The 22119-nt window shown below is 38.4% G+C and overlaps 1 protein-coding gene across 5 annotated transcripts in view; it reads left to right on the top strand.

Moving 5' to 3' along the window:
* Positions 1-22119, top strand: part of SRFBP1 (serum response factor binding protein 1) — a 70046-nt gene that overhangs the window by 26543 nt on the left and 21384 nt on the right. For 4 of the 5 annotated variants that reach the window (XM_071580399.1, XM_071580400.1, XM_071580402.1 and 1 more), the window contains 2 exons: positions 631-703; positions 21114-21185. In XM_071580399.1, coding sequence (XP_071436500.1) covers positions 631-703; positions 21114-21185 — 145 coding nt within the window. The remainder of the gene's footprint in view (positions 1-630; positions 704-21113; positions 21186-22119) is intronic. The other variant, XM_071580404.1, reaches the window with a different exon arrangement.

A 22119-nucleotide genomic window follows, 5' to 3' on the forward strand; every position in this document is an offset into this window, starting at 1 on the left:
TGGACTTGATCCTTTGGGTTATTCTGCTGTTAAACTCCAGTTGTGCAGTGTTTCCTTACTGCAGTTGTCTTCAAGATTCTGTAGCAAGAAATGTCCTCAGTTTGTGTAGATACATGGGTCATTCTTGATTTTTAGTACTTAGTATTAATTAGTACTTGCCTAAATGGCTAAGACAGCATTTTGTATATTGTGTTTAAAGATTACTGACTGGCCCCAAGTGTTTGAAATGTAAATTGAGCATACTCTTCTCTCACAATTTTAGCGAGTTGTGCAAAATAAGAAGTAAGCCTAATGAACTTTCATATTTAAAGTTTACACATCTTAGAAGATAACTGTAGTTATTGATGTCTGCTATCATTGATATGAGTTGTCATTTACTATTTTCTAATAAAATAATATTTCTCTTTCATATTGTTCTGGTAAATCTGTAGTATTTTCTTCTCTATTTGCAACAGCAAAAGCTTTAGGTAGGCCAAGTTCTGCTCTTTGCTAAAATGTTCATTTGACAACAAGGCAACGTAGTTGTGCTCTATCTTCTGATTTTTTAATTTTGTGACTTAGTATTGGCTCACAGGGAAATAACGTGAAGAAACCTCAGATTTTCTTAATAAAGGCAGACTTCATTTGCAGGGGCTCAGAAGACTTGAAATTAAAGAACCACAAACGAGTCGAGAGATTAATAGAAGAAATCCATGCAATGAAGGTAATGCCATGTTTAGATATTTCAATAGTAGGGGCCATAATTCTAGTAACTAAAAGTTTTGTCTGTTTTCTGAGACTACAGTACTGAAACTTAAAGTATTTTCAGAGTCAGATTGGACATTGCTGTAACACAACTAGAAAGTTACGACTATTTGCATCTGTCAAGGTAACAGTTTGAATCTTAAACTTTCCAGACTGCACATGAATTCATTTAGTGATATGTGACGCTTGAGGTTTTTAATGCAACAGTTGAAGGACACAGGTTAAAGTTCTTGTGCCACTCGGACTATGGGAGTCATTCTGTGTGTCTGACAGTACAGTATCCTCATTGTCTGTTCTAGCTCTAAGTGTGATGCTACTTGTGTTTTGCTTTCAAATTCAAAGTTTTGTGGAAGCTTGAAATTTTCACTGCAGGATACTGGTAGCACTGTTTTTTTTATCTTCAGCCTTTTGTCAATTGGTTTTTGTATCTTATATATTATGACATACTAGAAGTGCTTTGGAAATTTTGTAACTTCATAATGATTTGTATTAACGCTCAATTTTAACTGATATTACATAAAATTTTGTGCAGAAAGGAGGTATGATTCCAGCCATAAGGCTTGAGCACATGAGTCTGCCATAGGCCAAGATGACTCTTTTAAGACACTGTGGCTGGTTTGATTGTTTCCTTGGTACCTGTAGTGATTAAACCACACTTACCATTGTGTGCTTTTTGGCGTATTTTCTGTTTGTTTCTTTAATTATTTCTCTCTTCTTTCTCTTTCCTCATCCTTGCGCAGATCTTAGTCTCCAAAAAAAGCTGGTAACTAGAAAGGCTTCTTTGACCCATTTACATGTGCTTTGTACCTGATTCATCAGATAGAATCATACAACTTTTTAACATAGTGCTTCCAAAATAAGGGCCTCACAAACCAGTAAGGAGGAAAATGGGCAGCACTGTATTAAAGGGTAAATCACTGCTCAAGCACCATGGCAGTAATATTGAGACACTCTGATCGACTGACTTGCCATTGGTCTTACATTTGGTCTTGTGTTTGCTCCTTCTTTTTCTCTCTTTTTTTTAAATAGCAAATTTATGTGCCTCAATTCCTAAGAGAATATATCAAGTCATCAGGTGTACTGTGGCACTGAGTTCATAAGCCCATGTTTTAAGGTGCTTCTGTGAGCAGTCTTGAGAAGGTTTCACTGCAAGATTTGTTTGGCACAAATCCTTTGTTTTGTCCACATTGTGCTTCCCCTTCCAGATTTGGCTCATGCAGACATCTTAAAGCCTGCCTGCACTCAGGACAGTTACATTCAAGTTGTTTCTTCAGTTGGCATGAATAAGTGCAGGACTTATAAGTGGTAACTTTGAGTGGTTGTCCAGGCAGGACAATCTGAGAGCTGAAGGCAAATTTTGCTTTGAAAAAGTTTATAGAAAGGGAGAAGTCTTCAAAGTGATCAGCTGAGGAGCACCAAGGTTTCATGTAAAAAAAAATGTCTGTCTTCTCGCATACTGAATGATTAGTGTTGAGGAGCTGCAATCTGCAAAGAACAGTTCAGCTGAAAAGACAAAAAACTAACAAAATAACTACACCAGCCAAAGTGATGTGGAGCCAGAAAGTGGGTATTACACCAGAGTCTGATAGCATTTTCAGGATAAAAGATTTATTGAAATGGTTACTTACAACTTCTAGAATTTCTTTATTTGTTGGAGGCATGAAGGCTTGCTGTAACTTGAAGAAAATACGTATTTGAAAAAAAGAAAATAGTACAAATGTTTTCTGAATTTTTCTCAGTTGCCAAAGAGACGTATTTCTAAACATGTGGTTTTGTTCCATCAGTCAAGAACAGACCCAGACCTTCCTTCCCCTTATCACATAATCTGTAAGAAAAAGTCTTCTTGGGATTGTTGGCATCAAAAAAGTCTTTGTGAAGGGCTTTATGTATTCTAATGACCTCAGAAGGCATGAGAGGATTCTGTTTTACAGGGAATTTGGTTTGAGTTTAGGGAAGAAAGACTGAAATTCTGGGGCCTTGACACTGTTGTCTGTATTACTGAAGCTTTTAATGCAATGGCTTAAGTTCCTCTTACTCAGGAAAAATATCTAATGAGTTGAAATCTTAATCAAAGAGAATTCTTTGCTTTCTTAAGAATTATTTTTTTTGCCTTCAGCTGCCTATAAACCCAAAAGCTTTTTGTACTGTTCATTTACTAGAAGAGTCTGTTTCTTGGTTAACACAGTGTTTCAGTGTGGCTGTTGACACTTCATGAAACAGCTGTTACATTTCATCCAGGCTCTAAGAAAAAAAAAAATCAGTTGCCTGATGGTGCAATGCCTAGAGACTGCCGGCAGCTCAGCCGGAGTTGTAAGAGCTGCTGTCCTTCTGAATGAGACAAATGTGAACTTTCATTTACAAGACCTTACCCTCTCTTTCTGCTGTGGATCTTTACTAACTACAGTCTGATATAATAGGAAAGACAAAATGCTTGCTGTTATTTTATAACCCTTATCACTAACTCTTGGGGATGCTTTTCTCCAGTCCTCACGTGGATCCTAAATGTATGGTGCTGACACAATTTCACTGTAAATAGACTGTTTGCTACAAGTAGAATGATATTAGATGCTTAGTTTTTAGGTTAAATACTGTTCTGTGTCTACTTTTTTTTTTAATATGCTATACATAGTTACATATGCACAGTTTTGCATATACTGAGAACCTAGGACGTGTTGGTGCTGCGCTGTATTGAGAAATTTTTTGTTATTTGAATTTACAAATAGTATATATTATTGTAGAATGACATTTAATTTTTTTTCTTTCTATTTTAATTGTTGGAACTGGAGAATAAAAATAGCTCAATTGGCAAATACAGTCAAAAATGTCTGAAGCACAACAATCAGGAGTAAACATTGTGAGAAACGAGAGCAGTTAAAAATTCCAGCTACGTGGATGCAGGGACTGGGTTAATTGTTTGCAGCAGTTCTCAAAGCTATTGGACTAATACACTGGTTTTTGAGTTCTTCAGCTTTCATTTTGCCAAAACTGTATAAAATATTCATTTGACAATTCACAAAAGATGGGGAAAGAAGAACAGTATGATCCTTTCTAGTCCTTCTATTATGATGCTACTTTTTTGAAATGTAAAAGCGTGGATACTTGCAGGAATTTCTTACTTGTTTGTCAGACCAATTGTCCTAGTTCAGCAGGAGGGACCAGCTAACCCTGTGTGGGGGTGATCAAAGCTGTGTATTCTACCCCCTCTATTCATTCCCCAAGGTCAGTGGGCCATTAGCAGCAGCTGCCCAGGGAGCCATTATCACCTTCACACCCAGCCTGAGGGGGGGCGGAGCTACTAATGGGCCATCAACAGCTCAACACCCCCTGGCTCCCAGAGTTATCACCCATTGTGTGAGTCCCCGCCCAGGGGGAGGGACTGAGAGCTCCCTGAGGGTACATAAGTGGTGGGTAAGAAGACCTCGGGAACCTCTCGTCGGATCCAGAGCAGCAGCAGGACCTTGACAGGAGGAGATCACCGCTCTCGCCCAGACCACAGCCCTCACCTGCACCAACAGGTTTTTCTTTTCCTTTTACTCTGGACTTGGGGGAACCACAGGGGTCTCAACACAAGGGCAAACAAACCCCCTTGGGTTTGTGCCCCAGGACACTGGGTTATACTGCTGGGGTTTTGTGAGTTGAAAGCAATTTCCCTTGTGTGTCAGTGTTGTTATTGTAATATTATTATTAAATTTTAGCTCTGACTTATAATCCCTCTCGTGGTGAGTTCATTTCCCCTGCTGGTTCACCTTTAAACCAGCACACCAATCAAAATGGATTAATTATCCATAGCAGAGTATTTCTTGCCTTATTTAGGAAGCTATTATACTTTGAAAACATCTTTACATAAAAATAATGGATTGTCTAATGATTTCTTAGCAATGTGTAGCTTGTCTTGAATTGTTTGAATTTCTTAGCTGAAAGCTGAGCTTAATATAAACTTTGTCATTGTCTTATCATGTATTAGGTTTTGCCTTTATCTTACGGTGGAAACCTTGGCATTGTAGCAGGTGTTGCTGTTGTGTTTGGAGGATGCCCATTAAGGAGATAGTGGTAAAAGGCAATTTGCAATACTTGAAGGAAAAGTGTCTTCCAGTTGTCAGGAATGAGCAGCAGCTGCTTAGAACTGTTGTTAAATATCTTGGAAAGATATGTTCTCTATCCTGAAAATTGTGGAGAAACAGATGACTTAATACTGTGCTGTTTCTTCAATACACTTAAGCCACATCAAAAATATTAATCAAAAATAATGAGTTCAGTATAAGGAAAAAAGTACTACTTTACCTGAAGTTATTTTCTCTCAGCTTTGTATTTTAGCAAGATCTAAACAGATGTAGCGTTGAGTATGAACTCCAGTAAGGTTTTGAAGGCCAAATTGTTTTAGAAAGGTAGAACTTCGGTCTGAAGGATTTTTTCACAGTCTTTGGCCTTGGAACAACAATCATCCAATTTCATGAAAGGAATAGTGATAGAGGTGAGAAAGGGCTTTTGCTCAGGAGTGATGATTCTTATAGTAGATCACCTTAAGGAATTTGATAGATCTTTCTTTTAGGATAGTCTTTTTGCATGGAACTTTTGTATCCTGAAATACCAGGCTCTTTTGAAAAGCCTCATCATTTTCTTCTATTGCTGGTGTTTTCATTTTTGGTTAATGTTTTCATCTTCTGTAACCTGAGTTTCAGTTAACATCTAGCTGTAAAACTGTCTTAAATAAGAGTCAAACTAATGCACTTTTTTGTAGTTTTGCTTTTTCTCTCCTAGAATGTGTTTTCAACAACAGTCTTCATGTTTTCTTTCATAATAGACAGCAGACCTTCATGTTAATGTTATAGAATCTTTAATATTTTTTGAAAGAGTTAATAGGAAGCTCTTAAACTTTTGTGCAATGAGCTTAGGAATGGTCCTTGATGCTTTTCAACAAAAGAGAGACAGGGGTAGTCCAGTTTTCACAGTGGTGTGGGCCAGATGCTACTGGTAGATCCACTTTGTAGAAGGAAATAGGGCTAGAACTTGAAGTTGTTCAACCCTCCTTCAATGGAGCAGTTCAGATCCTGGCTTTTGCAAGTGTCTGACTTTGTATCCATGCATGATGCACTTCTCTGCAGTAACGCAGAAAGCTTGGGGCTTTGAGTGGTGGATAGACCTGTGTGTGCATCCCTCGGGTGTACATGTGCGAGAAGTCAGGCACTTCAGGAAACACTAAGATGTGCTGCATATGCTTTCAACAGCACAAGCATACTTTGCCAGTGGCAGTATGTGCCTCTTCTGGCTAATGTATTAGTAAGGAGGATTTTTTTTGTTAAACTCTGAATATTCATTTAGTGGCTATCTCAAATTATGCCAGGGCTGAAGTAGAGAGCTTTACCAAGTAGGAAACACAATGTAAAGAGCAACTTGACGTAATGCAGAAGATGATGTGGATAAACAGGGTGTTCCTGGACCCAAACACTAAAGGGAAGTCCACTAAAAATGGAAGCAAAGACATCCCAGCCTGGGAGGAATGTAGAGACACTGCCTGAATGCACACAGATGAAGTTTGAAAATACAAAATTCTAATTGACTTCCAACTAGTAAGGAGTGTGAAGCTCTGCAGGAATGGATTCTATAGGTACCTTGGGAGCAGAAATAAAGCTAAAGGAAAGTAATAGTCCACATCTCAGTGAGAAGATATGGAAAAGGGTTAGATATTTAATGGGTTTTTTATTAATTAGTAAGAATGAGAAAGGAAAGCCTCATCAGGAAACTACATAAACATGTCTCCTCATTATACCCACTTTATTTAAATGTTCCTATCTTATTTTCTTGTAAGTTTACAGAATAAGCTATTTTCACTTTTTTAAAAAGTATGGCTTCCAGATGAGACTTCATCTCCTTTCTGAATTCTGCCTAAGCATTTTCATTGTTTATTTTAATAAAGAGGCAACCTTTGCAGTAGTAAAAAAAGAAAATTAATGCAATCCATATGCTTTAATTTATGTGAAAATTGAACAGTGACAGCAAACCAAAATACTTATTACTCAAAGTAATGACAAAAGTGTCATCATGTTTCTGCACTCATTTTGAAAATATTTGTACATATTAAAAATAGATAATTTTTTTGTTCATCATCAGAGTGTGTATTTTACTTTACTGCATCAGCTTGGGCCTTTATCTTAACCACCTCTTTAATTTGTGAGAACTTGAAACAGAAAAGAATGTTTCTGTAAGTACTATTGCCTTTGCTTTAGATTTTGACCATCTTGTGCTGAGGTGTAATAGTAGATAAGTTTATAAGATGATACTTTTGCAATCTCTGAGGCAATTTGAATTAATTTCTTATTGTATAATATCTAATCTTTGTACTTAATTTATTCTGGAGAAGTTAAGAGGAATATCTCCAGTAAATAGTAAATACTTCATATGGTGGATCAATATTAAACTGTCTTAATATCCTTAATCAGCTGTTCTTTTTTGTCTTCTTGAATGTTGTGGTACAGGTTTTATTTTTTTCTAATTGAAGGAATTGTGGAGAGGGGAGGAAATCGGAAACCTACTGTAAGTATCTTTATAGACTGAAAACTGCAGCTGCTGTGACTCCGTATTCCAATTGATGCTTTTGTGGTTGGAATCTTATTTCCCCCCATGGTTGCCTCCTGCTAAAAAAAAAATAAATATATAAACTCTATTCTTGGAATGTAATACTAATGTGAATGTGACTTCAGTGCCGGACAGACTCATTGGGCCTTTTTATTAAAGTTTGTATTTAGTGAATACATGAATTGAGTAGGATGAAGCAGAATAATTGTACCTTTGGGAGATGAAAGTCATGCCTTGTTAATCAGTAGGAGTTCTTTGAAGGAGTAACTACATAGTGGGTGTTGCTGATTGGGTGTGTATATTGTTTTGAATTTTAAAATAAAATGGTGATTGTCAGCTTTCACCAAAGCTTCTAGTAGTTTTTTGTGGGTTTGTTTTGGTTTTTCTTTTTTAAAAACTGTTCATGAATATGAGTTTTCTTCTTCAGACATAGAGATAAATATAGTAAGTGAAAGAAAGGAATAGATGCTTGGCTTTCATAGTGTTGGAAAGCTAACAGTGGAGTTCTGTGCAGATCAGTGCTGGAAATGATTCAGAAAAAGAGAATGAATGACAGAGCTTGATAATTCCAAAATTTGAGGGTAGTGAAGATACTAACATTAAAACATTGCAGAATAGAATTACGAAATTGACTAACTGGGCAATGAGGACTAAAAAATATTCAATGGCAGTAAATATCAAATAATATTTGTGGTGGTGAGAATTTTATTTCCAGTGGTTCTTTTTCACTGCATTGAAATGGGCTATTACCATTAGGTGGATGTAGGAGTTACCAGAGGTATCCGTGAAAATGCTATATTGCTCTTGTCATCAGGCAGAACAGAGTCTGGTCTGTTTGTATTAAAATCAATCCTCTTACTGTATACTCCATAAAGTATCTCTGTGTATGTAAAAACTGAACAAAACCTAGTGAAAACATAAAGTGTCAAGGATGATCAGATATGGCACAGTGTCTTCAGAAGGTGTAATAGAATTGAAATAGGATTCCCCAGGATACAATGTGAACTAAAGATGTTAGAGTTTTACACAATTCATGAATTTGTCCTGCATAATTCTTTTGCAATATGCATACCACTATTTTGCTCACAAACTTAATAGCCAATTCGAAAATCTTGCAGTTACTAAAAGTAATTTTTTTTCAGGGTTTTTAACAGATCTCTTCTTTCCACCCTTGTCCATCACCTTGGGCAAATCAGGTAATAGGTTTGTCTTGCTGAAATTTCAACATTTCTAGAAAAGGACAGAAAGTATTTTATGTTCTTCCCCATGGTACTTGACAAAAAGGCTGTGAGAGGAGGAGTATTTTTCCTAGAGATGGTGCATAGTGGGAAAAGAAGTGGAAATAGGAAGTTCTTTCTGCATTGTGTCTAATCTTAGAGCTCTTCTGCTTTCTGGAAGCAGACAAAGGGGTTATGTATATGTGCGTCTGTGTATTCATGCTCTTCTACCTTACCCTGCATCTCTCCAGGTTCTGCAGTCTTCATTATTCTTTTCTGTTTCTGTATCTATTTTAACCCAAAATCTAGTGGGTGGGGATTGTTCAGTGGATTGCACCCATTTGTGATCCACTATTATCTTCTTTGAGAACGTGAGAATACAGCATGGTTTTTCCCTGGCTGTCTTGGTGGCGCCTTGCTGGCTTTCTCCTGCTGACTTGGGGGAGGAGAGGAGACCGCGGTGCCCTGTGCCAGGCGTGCCTCGCGCCCTCTCCTGGCAGGCACCGCTGCTTTCCCGAAGTTTTCACAAAAGCGATCGTCTGGCAGCCAGCAGCAGTGCTGGCAGCCGTGGTGAATACCGCGGATAGTAATTCAAAACCAAAGGCAGTTCCAGCCAACACAGGGCTGCTTGGAAATACGTTAACCCTGAAGTCCCATATGGTTGTTATTTTAATATTAGAAAAGAATTGTGGAACAAATTGTCAGTACAGAGTGAAATTACAGATTGCCTTACAGTGCAAATGAACACTGACATTCAGAATTAAAAGATGTTTGAAGAAAAAAAGAATATATAAATAACAATAATTTTGGCATCATCGTGCTTGCTGTACTTTGAGTTTATCTTTTTTTATAACTTTTCTTTTGTATGTTTGTAATTGTAGTTAACTTTTGTTATACCTTCTACTTCTGAAATTGTCACAAGATTAGAGGTTTGCTAACTGTTTTTGTGTACTTGGTAAAAACAGTGAATATTTGCTCCTGAAGATGACTACTGAATCAGATGTGAACCTCGAAACTGAAACAATTCATTTAATCTAATTGACTACATAAAGTGCCAAGTTCACAGTGTTCATCTCGGTAGACTGATGTAATTGCTGGCATTTGACTTGCATACCTCTTGAAATGTTAAATTAGTTTATAAACGTGGCAGAAAAGAGCAGCCTATACTTGCCAAATAAAGTTTGGGTATTTTACAACAGCTTAAACAACTAGCCATGTTAAGTCTTCTTTTAGGGAGTTTTTTGCATTTTTTTCTGTTTTTAAAGCATGAGTAAATAGTCTTTCTGTCAGCTGGCTGTTCTGCTTTAAAAAGAGGTTATGCAGAATAGTAAAATGAGGGTGTTTAGCTAGAAGAAGGTAACCATTTGGTCAAAACTATATTTATGGGAATAATGTGTAGTTTTGTTACATGAGTATTTTAAAACTTTAGTTTTCCAGAGAACAATAAAAACAGAAAACTATAAAATTTTGTAGTGTGAAACTTATTACAGGAAAGCTCACAGATTGACATTGAATGTCACTTGGATCTAAACTGAGACAGCAATACTGTAGACATTTAGTAATGTTTAAAATTGGTGCCAGCAAAAACCTGACACCAGTGTAGTTTACAAAAAGAACAATTGCTAGGCAAGTTCTCCTTGAAATACATTCTTGCATTTCCAGTGATTAACTGTAATTTTTGAGGGTTCTTTATTTTTAACAGATTAGTAGGAGTTAATCCTATCAAAATCAAATGTTCTTTATTCATCTAAAGTGAGATGGTTCTCAAGCTTTTAATTTTTTGGGGAAGTTCTATTCTGGTAATTTTTCCTCTAGTGATATCTTTGGTGACATCTTTCAGTTTAAAATAAAAAATATATTTTACCATTTTTTCTTTATCTGCTTTGTAGTATTCCTGACTGTGCTGGTTTAAAGGCGAACCAGCAGGGGAAATGAACTCACCACGAGAGAGATTATAAGTCAGAGCTAAAATTTAATAATAATATTACAATAACAACTCTGACACAAAAGGGAAATTGCTTTCAACTCACAAAACCCCAGCAGTATAACCCTGTGTCCTGGGGCACAAACCCAAGGGAGTTTGTTTACCCTTGTGCTGAAACCCCCCGTGGTTCCCCCAAGTCCAGAGCAAAAGGAAAAGAAAAAACTGTTGGTGCAGGTGAGGGCTGTGGTCTGGGCGAGAGCGGTGATCTCCTCCTGCCGAGGTCCTGCTGCTCCTCCGGATCCGACAAGAAGTTCCCGAGGTCTTCTTACCCACCACTTATGTACCCTCAGAGAGCACCCAGTCCCTCCCCCTGGGCGGGGACTCACACAATGGGTGATTCACTCTGGGAGCCAGGGGGTATTGAACTGTTGATGGCCCATTAGCAGCTCTGCCCCCCTCAGGCTGGGTGTGAAGGTGATAATGGCTCCCTGGGCAGCTGCTGCTAATGGCCCATTGACCTTGGGGAATGATAGAGGGGATAGAATACACAGCTTTGATCACCCCCACACAGGGTTAGCTGGTCCCTCCTGCTGAACTAGGACACTGACCCGGTTTTTATAAATGCAACACTGTTGAAAATTAATGATTTCAAGAAAACAAGAAAGGGTTTGTGTTTGTTTGTTTGTTTGTTTGTGAGGCAGGGAGATGTCCAATGTTAAAAAAAACCCAGTTGAAACAAATAAAAATTCGTTAAAGCTTTTAAAGATGTAAAGTAATTGAGAAAACAGTGTGGGTATTAAAAATATATTTAATTAGTTTGTTGCATACTTAGGGAAATTAGGAACTGTAGAATCCTTTTTTTATGCTTTTCTTCCTTTTTATAATAGAGAACCTAGATAATTTCATATTTAGGGGAAAAGTCTTCATTTCTACTGGATAAAACCTCTGGTTTCAGATTGTGATGATACAGAATCAAGTCATCCTCTCAGGCTGGTGGGAAAATCTTTATTGGATAGGGTAGTGAAGACAACCAAAAAAAAATAACCCCTGGAATCTTTCTTACTGTGGTTTTGCTCTCGTGTAGTTGTCTGTTCTTTATGACACAGGTAGTTATAGTAAAAGTTGACTGCCACACAAAGCTAAATCGGTACATCCGCATATTTTTGAACTTTTATCATACTTGTTGCATTGAGTGTAAGCTTAGGAAAGATTTAACTTCTCAAACTAATTTATTAAAAGAAGATGTTGTACTTGAATATGTGCAAAGTTCTGAAATAGTATTTATTCTATCAATATTAGTAAGTATTTCTAGGACTAGTAAAATGAGAGCAGTTTAATAGTGAGAAGTTCCCACATCATACAGAGCGTTGCTAGTTGGAGAGACATTCCTACCCCCATTGTAATGTGATGTGTGATTATCTTAGAATAGAGAGTATTAGTAATATGCTGATTTGTCTTGTTTGTATTAATTTTTTATACACTTAAACCTCAACTTTCTCAGTATATTAGATAAAACAGAATTGGAATGCATTCCCAAGCACATTCACCCTACAGTTTTTAGTTATGGTCTTTCATGATCTCTTTTACCACCCAATAGAGTGCCATATTTTCTAAAATGACTTGTATGTTAGGACCACTTCAATTTTGTGTCCATCTGTAATTTAAAATCAAAGATTTATGCCAGTGAATCACCAAAGAAACCATGACAATAATTTCCAGAAATAGACTCTTGCATTTTTTCTATCTGAAAGGTGTAGGCGCTGGCATAAATATGCACAAACATTGAAAATCCTAAACATTGTCTTGCCAGGAAAACTGGCAAGTCAACCTGAGCAAGACAGAGAGATTTTTAACTTTAATGTAAATAGATTATGCATATCTTTTATTGTTTTGCCTAAGGATTTTGTAGATGCTTCTCTGTTTTTTTGAGTTCTAAAATTAAATGTTTTTAGTTGCATTTTATTTAAATACAGGATCATCTGGGTGTGGCTTATTAGGCATATCAAGGCCCTTCTCTGTGTAGTATGAGTCAGTTGTGTAAACTGAGGTGACCTGAAGTGCTGCAGTTTCTCAGCATGTCCTCTGCCCTAAGCCCCAAGTGTGATTCACCCAAGAACTCCAATCATGAATCTCCATTTCAGCTGCATTGAGCTGATCCTTCCAGGATGGGTGGGTGTGCAGGTTTTTTCCAAATGACTCTTAAAACAAAATAAAAAGAACCAGAAAGTTTTTAGTATGGAGATATCCAGTTACTTACTTGATTCATGAAGGGCAGTAATAATCTGAACAAGTGACTTGGCAGTCTTAAATACCATCGTAATTTTCTGGGCATCAGTCAAGTTCATACTTATGATAGGGATGACATCAACAGCACCATCCTAGATTACTTGTCAAATCAAGCTGCCTCTGATGAGACTTACGGGCTCTCACTGGATTCTCACCTGTGGGTTGAAAACCTCAGTCCTCCTTAGCAATAGCTTGAAACTCTTGGTGAATGTGATGTAATGCTTTCACATCCGTGGATGTGTCTGCTGCTACAGGAAGCAAGAGCAGGAATTTTTGCAATAGCTGAAATGCAGTGAATCAAAGATCTTAATGATTTTCCAGTCTATTTCTCAGCACCAAGTAAAATAAGTGGCATGGTTGCATCACTCAGGCATTCTCATACTGTCATTCAGCCAGAGGAGATACATTGTTCTTGGTGGTTATTTGTCACAGTCAACAAAGCAGGAAATCATGAAAACAAAAGCCTGAGTTTTTAGGTGTGAAGCACCTTACTGCAAAATGTATGGGCACAATCGAGTACCAAGTCAGGTGTTTTGAGTTTGCTTCTCATCAAGTTACAGTTAAAGGAATTTGAGACAAATCAGTGGACTTCTCTGGAGGGATTTTATGTAATTTAAAGGTGATGTTTAAAGATGAGTGTGATCTGCATTGCCTGGATTCTGTTGAGGAAAAAACTAAAGCCAAATGGAAGATGAAATTTCCAGAAGTAAGGAAAGCTACACGCTCTTTGTCCAGAATGAGACTTGTCCTCTTCTCTGTGATATTACCAAGACAGATATTGCCTCCCATTTCATTCCTAATTTAAAAGCCTTAGTTAAAAAATGAGGATCAGGTGCAGAAAACATTTACAGAGCTTACATACCTTCAGATTTTACTCTGTGGTAGATGAAGTTCAGGACATTCCATTACTCAAAAGGGGGCTTGAGAGGCAGGAAGGCAGTCAGCTACTTGAAAGTGCTTAGATATGTCTGTTGGCAAAATTACCTAGTGATTTTATAATAAAGAAGATAGGTAAATGTGGCACTGATCTATTTAATAAACATGCCAGTGAGCTTAAGCCACACTGAACTAGAAAATGTCAAATTTTACTTACTAGTTTTAAATTTTCTGTATTATTCTGTTTATTAATTTTATCCAAATTCCCTTCCTGGCCATGCTGTTTGTCTTGCTCTCACATCTGCAAAAATGAAGGCTTGGTGAGATATGTCTTGGAAGTTTATTAATTTTATTTTTTTATATAGGGAGGATGCCATTTACTTGGCTATAGTGGTGCACTAGTGTGACTTATATTTGTAGAAATTCCTGTGTGTTTGTTTAGGTCACAATTACTGACAAAGGATTTGGATTTGTCAACTTTCAGGATAAAATGCACTTTTTCTTCATAATCAATATGGTATAATCAGTTAAGAGTACTGCATTTTTGGAAAACAGGCCTTTATAACTGAAACAAATTCCTACTCTTGCAATGGATTTATTTTCTTTTTGGAAAGCATATAAGCTTTCCGGTGAACCATGAGTGATTTATTTCCTATGTTGAAGTTTAACCATTTTTGTGTACTTTACCTTTGAGTCTAAGACTGCTTTTTTCTGAATGACTGAAATACTTAATTTTTGCAGACTTTGGGGAACAAGCTGGTAGAGACAGGAAGCCATACAGGGATTAAGTTGTAGAAAAAAGAAGATGAAAACTTGTTCTGAAATGAAGTTTATTTTTTTCTCCTATACCTTTCTCCTCACCAAGGAACCTAGAAAAATAACAGAAAGCAACAAAATAAGACTGAATGCTGTGGGAAAACACAAGAAACTTTGTGAGAAAGTAGTCACAAATACATGTTTAAGGATAAAAATTAGCATAATGTTTAAAAAGTTATAAGTATAGTAATGGGTAACAAACCACAGTTGAGATTTCACCAGAAGTGCTTGACTTTTGGTACGGGTGCTCTGTTATCTATTTGAATATACTCCAATTCTATTACTTATGTTTTGCAGAAATTTCTCAGTTTTGGGATAAAAATCATCATGTTATAAGGGAAGGCTTAACTCTTGTGCAGCTAAGAAAATGTGAAAATATAATGAGGAAAATTAATGAATTTCATGATAAAGGTAAAACAAAAATACTACTGAAAACAAAATTGAGATGGTGTAGTCTCCAATAGTGTGAAGACTCCTAAATTGCTTCCACAGGCCACTGCTGACAGACTGGATTTTTTCTCAGTAATCTAAAATTGACTAAGACAGCATAGCTGGGAATACATTTTATGTGAAAAATCTTCTATTTCTGAGATGGGTTGAAGCCTCATCTGACATTGTGTGTTTTTTGTCATTGCTGTCTTCCAAAGGCTATTCAGTAAATTACATTTCCATGCCTTTTTACTTAGAACCTGTATTGTCTTCAGTATCACTTGGTTAAAGTGTCTGAGCAACCACAACCATTATAAGCGTGAAATCGTGTTTTCATATGCCATTTATGCTTGGCATAGTTCTCTTCAATATTGTCTTGTCTTTCGGTGTAAGACAGTTATCATTTACTTAAAAAAAAGCCCAAACTTTGTTGTTCTAAGTTCCTGTAAGTCCTCAGGTAAGCTCTCTGCCTCTGGTGCTTGCTTCAGGGCTGATTGGCTGCCCCACAGGCATCCCCTACTGTGCCCCAGCACTTAACTTTTCCCAGCCGAGGCCAGTCTTTGCCCACCCATAGTTAGTTTCTCCCCAAATTTGGTGTTTCACTGTGACTTTATAGACAATCTTGGCTTCATGGGTTAAATGACTGCAGTTACCTTGGTACCTTGCAAGAGGTCCCACCCCTGAAATCCGTCCTGTACTCCAACTTTCCACAGCACTTTGCCTGTTTTTCACGTAACTCTCCCCTGATTATTTGTAAAATCCAACCACTCTTCAGCTTCTCTTATTATCTGTCACATCCAACAGTTTTCTTATGTCATGTCCGGTAGTTCTTCACATCCTGTTTATTCAGCTTAATCTCAGTCTGAGGCCTGGTCATCTGCCTGCAGCCATTATGGGATGCAGTTGGCTGATGGATCGAGTTCTCCTGGTATCCCCCTGTGGTGCCCACTGAAGTGAACACCTGGAGGAGCCTCAGTCCCTATATTGTGCAAATTGTTGAAAAATTGAGTTAGGCTGATCCTGCAGCTTCTGCTCTACTGCCTTCCCACGTTCTTCCCATCTCATCTTGGTTGCTCCTGTGGCCATTGTTGGCTCAGCTCAGACACCAGGACAGAGAGCTGCACCATTGTGCTCTGTGTCTTGTACATCAGCCTGCAGAGTATGTTGCTTGCTACCTGTTATCCGTCAGCATGCCAGGGCATTTGCCAGCTAGAGCACTGATGTCTTTAATGGTGGCAGCATATTACTACCTCTGATTGACTCTTCCACAGAGAAAAGATGGTCAGCTTGCAGGGGAAAAGGGTCTGTTGATCCCAGTAGTTTATCATCCCTTAAGAGGCAGTCAGTAGGTCAACATCTTTCTTTTAAGACTTTGGGTTGAGATTTTTTAAAGATATTTGTTGGTTTTAAAACATTTGTCAGAGATGGTTTTCAAGGCGAAAGCATATGTGCATTCATTGGTTGGGGGGCTCTGTCTGTATTTCCCTAATATGGCTTATTTGTGAGTTGGATACTTCATAAAATAGGATACTTACCTTGTTCTCTCTTAACTTTTGTATTCCTTGTTCATTTGAAACATAGCAACTCATTAGTCTTGGAAATCTACTGACACAGAAGGTTATGAACCAAGCATTAACATGACTTCAGAAAGCAGGTATAATCTGTGAAGGTATGTGGAAGGTGATGAGAGTGTTTTCCATGATAAGCCTCCAGTAGTGGACCTTCTCAATGCTAAAGGGGTAGAAAGTGAAAGGGAAAGGGATGAACAAACACAGAGAGCAACAGAGCTGGTGGACAAGGGATGAACAGAGAGGGACAAAAAGAAATAATCTCCAGTCACTAAGTAAAGGCTCATTAAGAAACTACTGATACTGCTTTGGGAAAGGCCAGCCTGGACTTTGTAACTGATAAGAAGGGGAAACAATATGAACATGAGGATTTGGGGGTGTGGGAGGACCTGTGGGCTATACAAATATAACTAAACAATGCTTAGGGGGCATAAATGGTAGTGAGTATCAGAGGGGCCAGTCCTAGTCAGTAAACTTACCTGACTAGGACTGGACTGATCACTGCAGTCTGTCATTTTATAAATCTTTTCTTAACTGTATAATCTAACTTCTTTGTCCCATGTGTGAGTGCCCTGTGTCTCCTATAAGAATAAAGTCCCCTTTACTGAGGTCTGATGGGAGGGAGTATGGGGGCATCAGGCCAGGAGCGTAGGTGCCCCAAGCCTGTAGTGTCAGCAGCTGTAGCAGGGGGTGAGGGTCTCAGCTCCAGCCACAACAGCAGGAGCAGCAGTTAACACCAAGTGGGAGGACAGGGACAGTAGTGTGTGTTCTAGGTGCTGCTATGGGTGAGGCTGGGTAAGTGATGCAAATGAGGCTTTTGACACAACATCTGGACTGGGACTGCAGTTCCCAGCCTGTGTACCTGGTGTCTGCTGCTGACAGGGACTGGCAGAATGTCTTACATTGATGTGTTTGATCCCTCACACTTCTCCGGGGACACCCCTTTGTCACGGGGGAGAAGCTTGCGTGCCCTCGTGAGGCTGTGTGCTATGCTGGCAGTGGTTTGTGCCTCTGATAGTGTCTCCCATGCCAGACAGGTCTCAACTGGAGGGTCAGACAAAGTGTCTACATGGGCAGGATGGGCTCGCTAGCCCTCTGGCAACCATCCTAGGAGAAGGACAACTCTAACTCCAAACCCAGGCAGATGGAGCTCACTTAGCCCTGTAAGGCTGCCCATCTAAGAGAAGGATACTCTAACCAAACCTGCATCCTGAGGTATTCGCTGTCACCTTCCAAGCTTGCTGCACCATGGCAGATGAACCTTAGGAGTAAAGGGTGGGGCCAGTTCTGTGCATGCTGTGCCTCACCTAAAAAATCCATTGCGCAGGCTTGAAGGGTTCACCCACATTGCAAAGCCCTGTAGTGACAGGCAAGGGTCAAACCAGCAGGTGAGGAAGTGCTGGAAGCTGCAGACCCAGCCCTGCATGCGGGAAAAACCATTCCATGCCAAGATCGCCAAAGGAGACTTTCTGCTGTGCCTTTTGCAACCAGACTTGCCTATCCCACATTGGCCTTTTTAGCCACCAGCACACTTGAAGCAAGTGTGGGTAGAGCCCTTTCCAAATCTTCATTTGCAAAGCTGCTGCTGCTGATGATGATGATCCCACACGTGTCTCTTTGGCATTCGCTAACAAAACTCAAGCTGGACTAGCTGTGATTGGGGGAGAAGTTTCTTACAAGGAAATGTACTCATAGGACAAGGGGTAATATCTTTAATCTGGGAGTAGGTTAGGATTGGGATTTGGAAAGAAATCCTTTATTGTGAGGGTTGTGAGGGACTGGAACAGATTGCTCAGACAAGCTTTGAATGCTTCATCCTTGGAGGTGTTCAGTGCCAGGTTGGATGGGCACCTGAGCAACCTGGTCTAGTTGAATGTGTCCTTGCCTATGATGGTGAGGTTGGAAATAGATGATCTTTAAGGTCACATCTAACCAAAACCATTCTATGTTTCTACAATTCTTTGTTCTGAGAAGTGATATCAGGAGGGTAGAGGGCCTATGCTGGTGTTGGGGAGGGACCCGAGAGCATGGTCTGTGCCTGTGAGATGGGTGTGAGTACACGCATCTGCGTATTAGTTACTTGCTGCCAGCCAGCAAGTAAGAAGGCCTGTGATGTGGATACAAGAGCTCTGGACCCAGGCAGAGAGGTATTAAATGGACAGAAGAATATACCGTGCCGATATGAAGCTATCCATGAATGCTCATGTGTTTGTGCATTTTGAGGCTTAAGAGGCAGTATACTATTGATAGGGAGTTTCAGTCCTGGTAAGACGAAAAGGAGGAAGAGATCTTGTCTGGCTGTACTTAAGTTCGTGTGAGGACTGAGAAGTGCTATATGCTGCTTAGCTGATCTTTACTACTGGTTGAACCTGTCAAAAAGAAAGCAACGGCTACATCTGTGAATCTGGGACAGACACCTCCAGGTCTCTGGATGCATTGAGCTGGGCTGCAGCAGCAGGGCAGGAGGAATCCCTGGACTGGTCTCAGAGATGCTGAAAGTGGCAGCTACTTACAACATTCCGTAGCTTAATTGGTGAAAGAAGACTTCATAATAGATACTCAATACATATATTCTTTGTGAGTCAGGAGTTCTTCAGCTATGTGCATCTCAAAGTGGATAAACTGTGCTGAGAAGAAGATCACTATATCCTTTCTCTATTTTCTTGCCTGCTGTTGACTATTAATAGACACAGAATAAAGGTCTATTTATTACAATAACTTGACTCACTTGGCTGCTTTTACAAAACCAGGGTGCTGCTGAAGGATATGTAAGTCAAAAATTACTGGTTTTCCTTAAATCTAAGCAAAATGAAGAAGACAATTTGGGGGTTTAAGCCTTAACAGGCTCATTCTATATCCTGAGCATTTCAGTAAGCATTCATGATTTCACATTCCACAGTGTAATTCATTCTCCATTATTATTCATGATTCTGCAATGCTTTGCAAATTATGCAATATTGTCATATAAAAATTAAACCATTGACATTCTCATGTAGGTATTGCTGAAGTTCACCTGCCACCCCTCTGAAACAGGTTGCTGCATTTAAGTCCTGAAGAGACAGGAAATAGGCAGTTTGGTTTGGGATGAAGATCATATGAATGACTCTTTTAATAAAGCAACAGCTTAATATAATTAATACTATTGGATTCCAGAGCTTCATTTGTAACCCAGAACCAACTATGTGACGTGATGTCACGTAACCAGCATGTCCTACTTTCACCATCTGTGAAACACTTTGAAAAGTCATGGAAAACTGAATCATAGGTCTTTTCCATCTCTATTAGATCATCCAACTGTTCGTCTGCCAGTAGGAGATTGTTTCCTGCATCCACCAGTGTTTTTCCAGTGTAGATTCTGTCCTCTAAGTGATTGGGCTTTCACTAGTACCTTTGGAAGATGATTCTGCAGACTGCCAGACCTCATTGTCAGGAAGCTCTTCTGACAGTCACAAAAAGATATTATTCTTGTTAATATTATTCAGTTCTGTTACTTTTTTGCCATTACTAGATACTTGCTTTTAGTTTTAAGACGTATGAAATTCATGCAACGCCTTAAAGATCTAGATAAAACACAGCTCTCTGTAAGATATCTTATCTGTAGAAGGAAGCACAACATAAGGTATGACTTTGCGTAGGAAAGCAAGCTACTTAGTTCTTCCTGAAATTACATCTGATGCAGACTGCTGCAGGTTAGTACAGGAAAAGGATAGAATATGGAACTTAACAGTGGAACAGAAAGTAAAATGAAGGTATTGTAATAGGTTTCAAGGATGGTTAAGGAGGGAAAAAGAGAAAGTAATAAATATAATATAGTTGTTGAATATGAAAGCTGCTATCAGAATAACTAAGTTCCTTCGTACAGAATTTTCCATTTTTCAGAACCATGAATGTGTGGAAGTTTTTGAGTTTTGCATAACAGCAGTTAGACTTCTTTTAAAATGGTCATCTGGGAAACAATGTATGTAACATGGGTTTTTGTTGCAGTGCCCCAGGAGTCAAAAACCAGTATTCATTTAATTCAATTGATAACGTTAGTATGGGGTATTTTGTAATATAACATTTATAAAGCATGTGTCTTAAAATAGCGAGAAATCTGTCACAGGGACATGTTTCATCAAATATTCAGCTTTCAACAAAATCCACTTGTCCAGGATTTTCATTCCTTTATTTCAGCTGCCAATGGAAATGCTTAAATCCAGGAATGCAAAGTGTAAATGTAATCAGTTTCTTTAGAAAAGAGATACACCTTTTTTTTCTTCTCAATTTCATTTTTATTGTCTTAAACTTCTATATGTTCATGTATGTTGATAAGTGCTTTTATAACTAGTTAAGTGAGGCATTTAAAGCCTTTCAAAGTTTATTTGTAGCGCAACAATATGGGCAGCTGAAATATTTCTGTGAATAAAACCACCTTTCTGCATACTTTGTGGTTGAAAAATCTCTCTTGCCTTCAGCAGTAGTAGATACAGTCAGATTAGGTATCAGGTAGTGTTTTGGCAAAGTCAGTAAATGGAGTGTTTACAAACACACCATAAAGGTCTCCATATAACAAACTGGTTTTCTTCCTTTAAGAAAGAGATCAGGAAGGTGCCATGGTTAGAATGTTTATGAGGAAGGTGAATCTTAGAAAGACTTCCAAAAGCCTGATCATATGAAAATAAATGTATCTTTTGTCTACAGGAAATAAAACCAGATGAAGTCACCAGACTTGCTCTTAGGACTGAAGTTAATTTTGAAAGTGTCTGCAGAAAGGTAGGTCATGCTAGTTTTTGTTTTCTTTCCCCGCTTCTGTGAGTGTGAGAGCACTCTGTAGGAAAAGATGCATATGTGGTTGAGAGTGAATGCATTTTACAAAGTGTGTTCTGCATGTTTTATTGCATCTTCATTGTAGATCTTTCTTTCCTAAGGAAATTTATGCAGTAGGACGTATCTACAAAAAGTCGCATATCTGTTGTGAGTGGCTTTTCATCTAGTCTGGTGGGCTAATCCCTAGTCATTGGGACAGAATGCCAGGAGGCAAAGTAGTGCTTTTTTAGTGTTTATAAATAGATTTGTTTTGTTTATGTAGTACATGTACAGTTAATATAAATAATCTAAGCTTTCAACAACAGTTGGAAAAGGCTGTCAATGCTGTTAAATGCAGAGAGAAATTTCCACATGTGAAGAAAACATGACAAACATTAGCTTGAAATAGGGGTGGAATTTTAACACCCCTTTGGCTCATTAATTTCAGAGTAATATTTCTGTTGAAGCCTGTTGATGGTAATTAATTAAATACTAACTGTCTGACTAATGATGTCTGTAAGAGATGAAATGAAGACATTGAAGTGGGAAGAAGCTTGTTGAAATGAGCAGCTGATGTTGAGAGCAGTACCATTTCAAGAGATGTGTTGCAAAAGTGATGTCAGACAGCAATTCTGAGTTTAAAAATCTCAGTACATGATATTGAATGTTTTCTTTCACATTATCATAAAATATGGGTGGTCCACTGAGGGAATCTGAAATTTGAAATGTCTGTAGTCCCAAGGCTATGTTTTAATGTAAAATTGGGTCATTTACTCCTATCATGGTATCATTAGTTTGTAATACAACTATGCTGTTGCATATTACGGGCATGTGTGATGTAGTCCAATTATTAGCACAGTGTGCAGCAAGATTTTCAATGTTTCATGTCAGCAAAATCAAG

This window comes from Pithys albifrons, chromosome Z, assembly GCF_047495875.1.
Source record: "Pithys albifrons albifrons isolate INPA30051 chromosome Z, PitAlb_v1, whole genome shotgun sequence".
Classification (NCBI taxonomy): domain Eukaryota; kingdom Metazoa; phylum Chordata; class Aves; order Passeriformes; family Thamnophilidae; genus Pithys; species Pithys albifrons.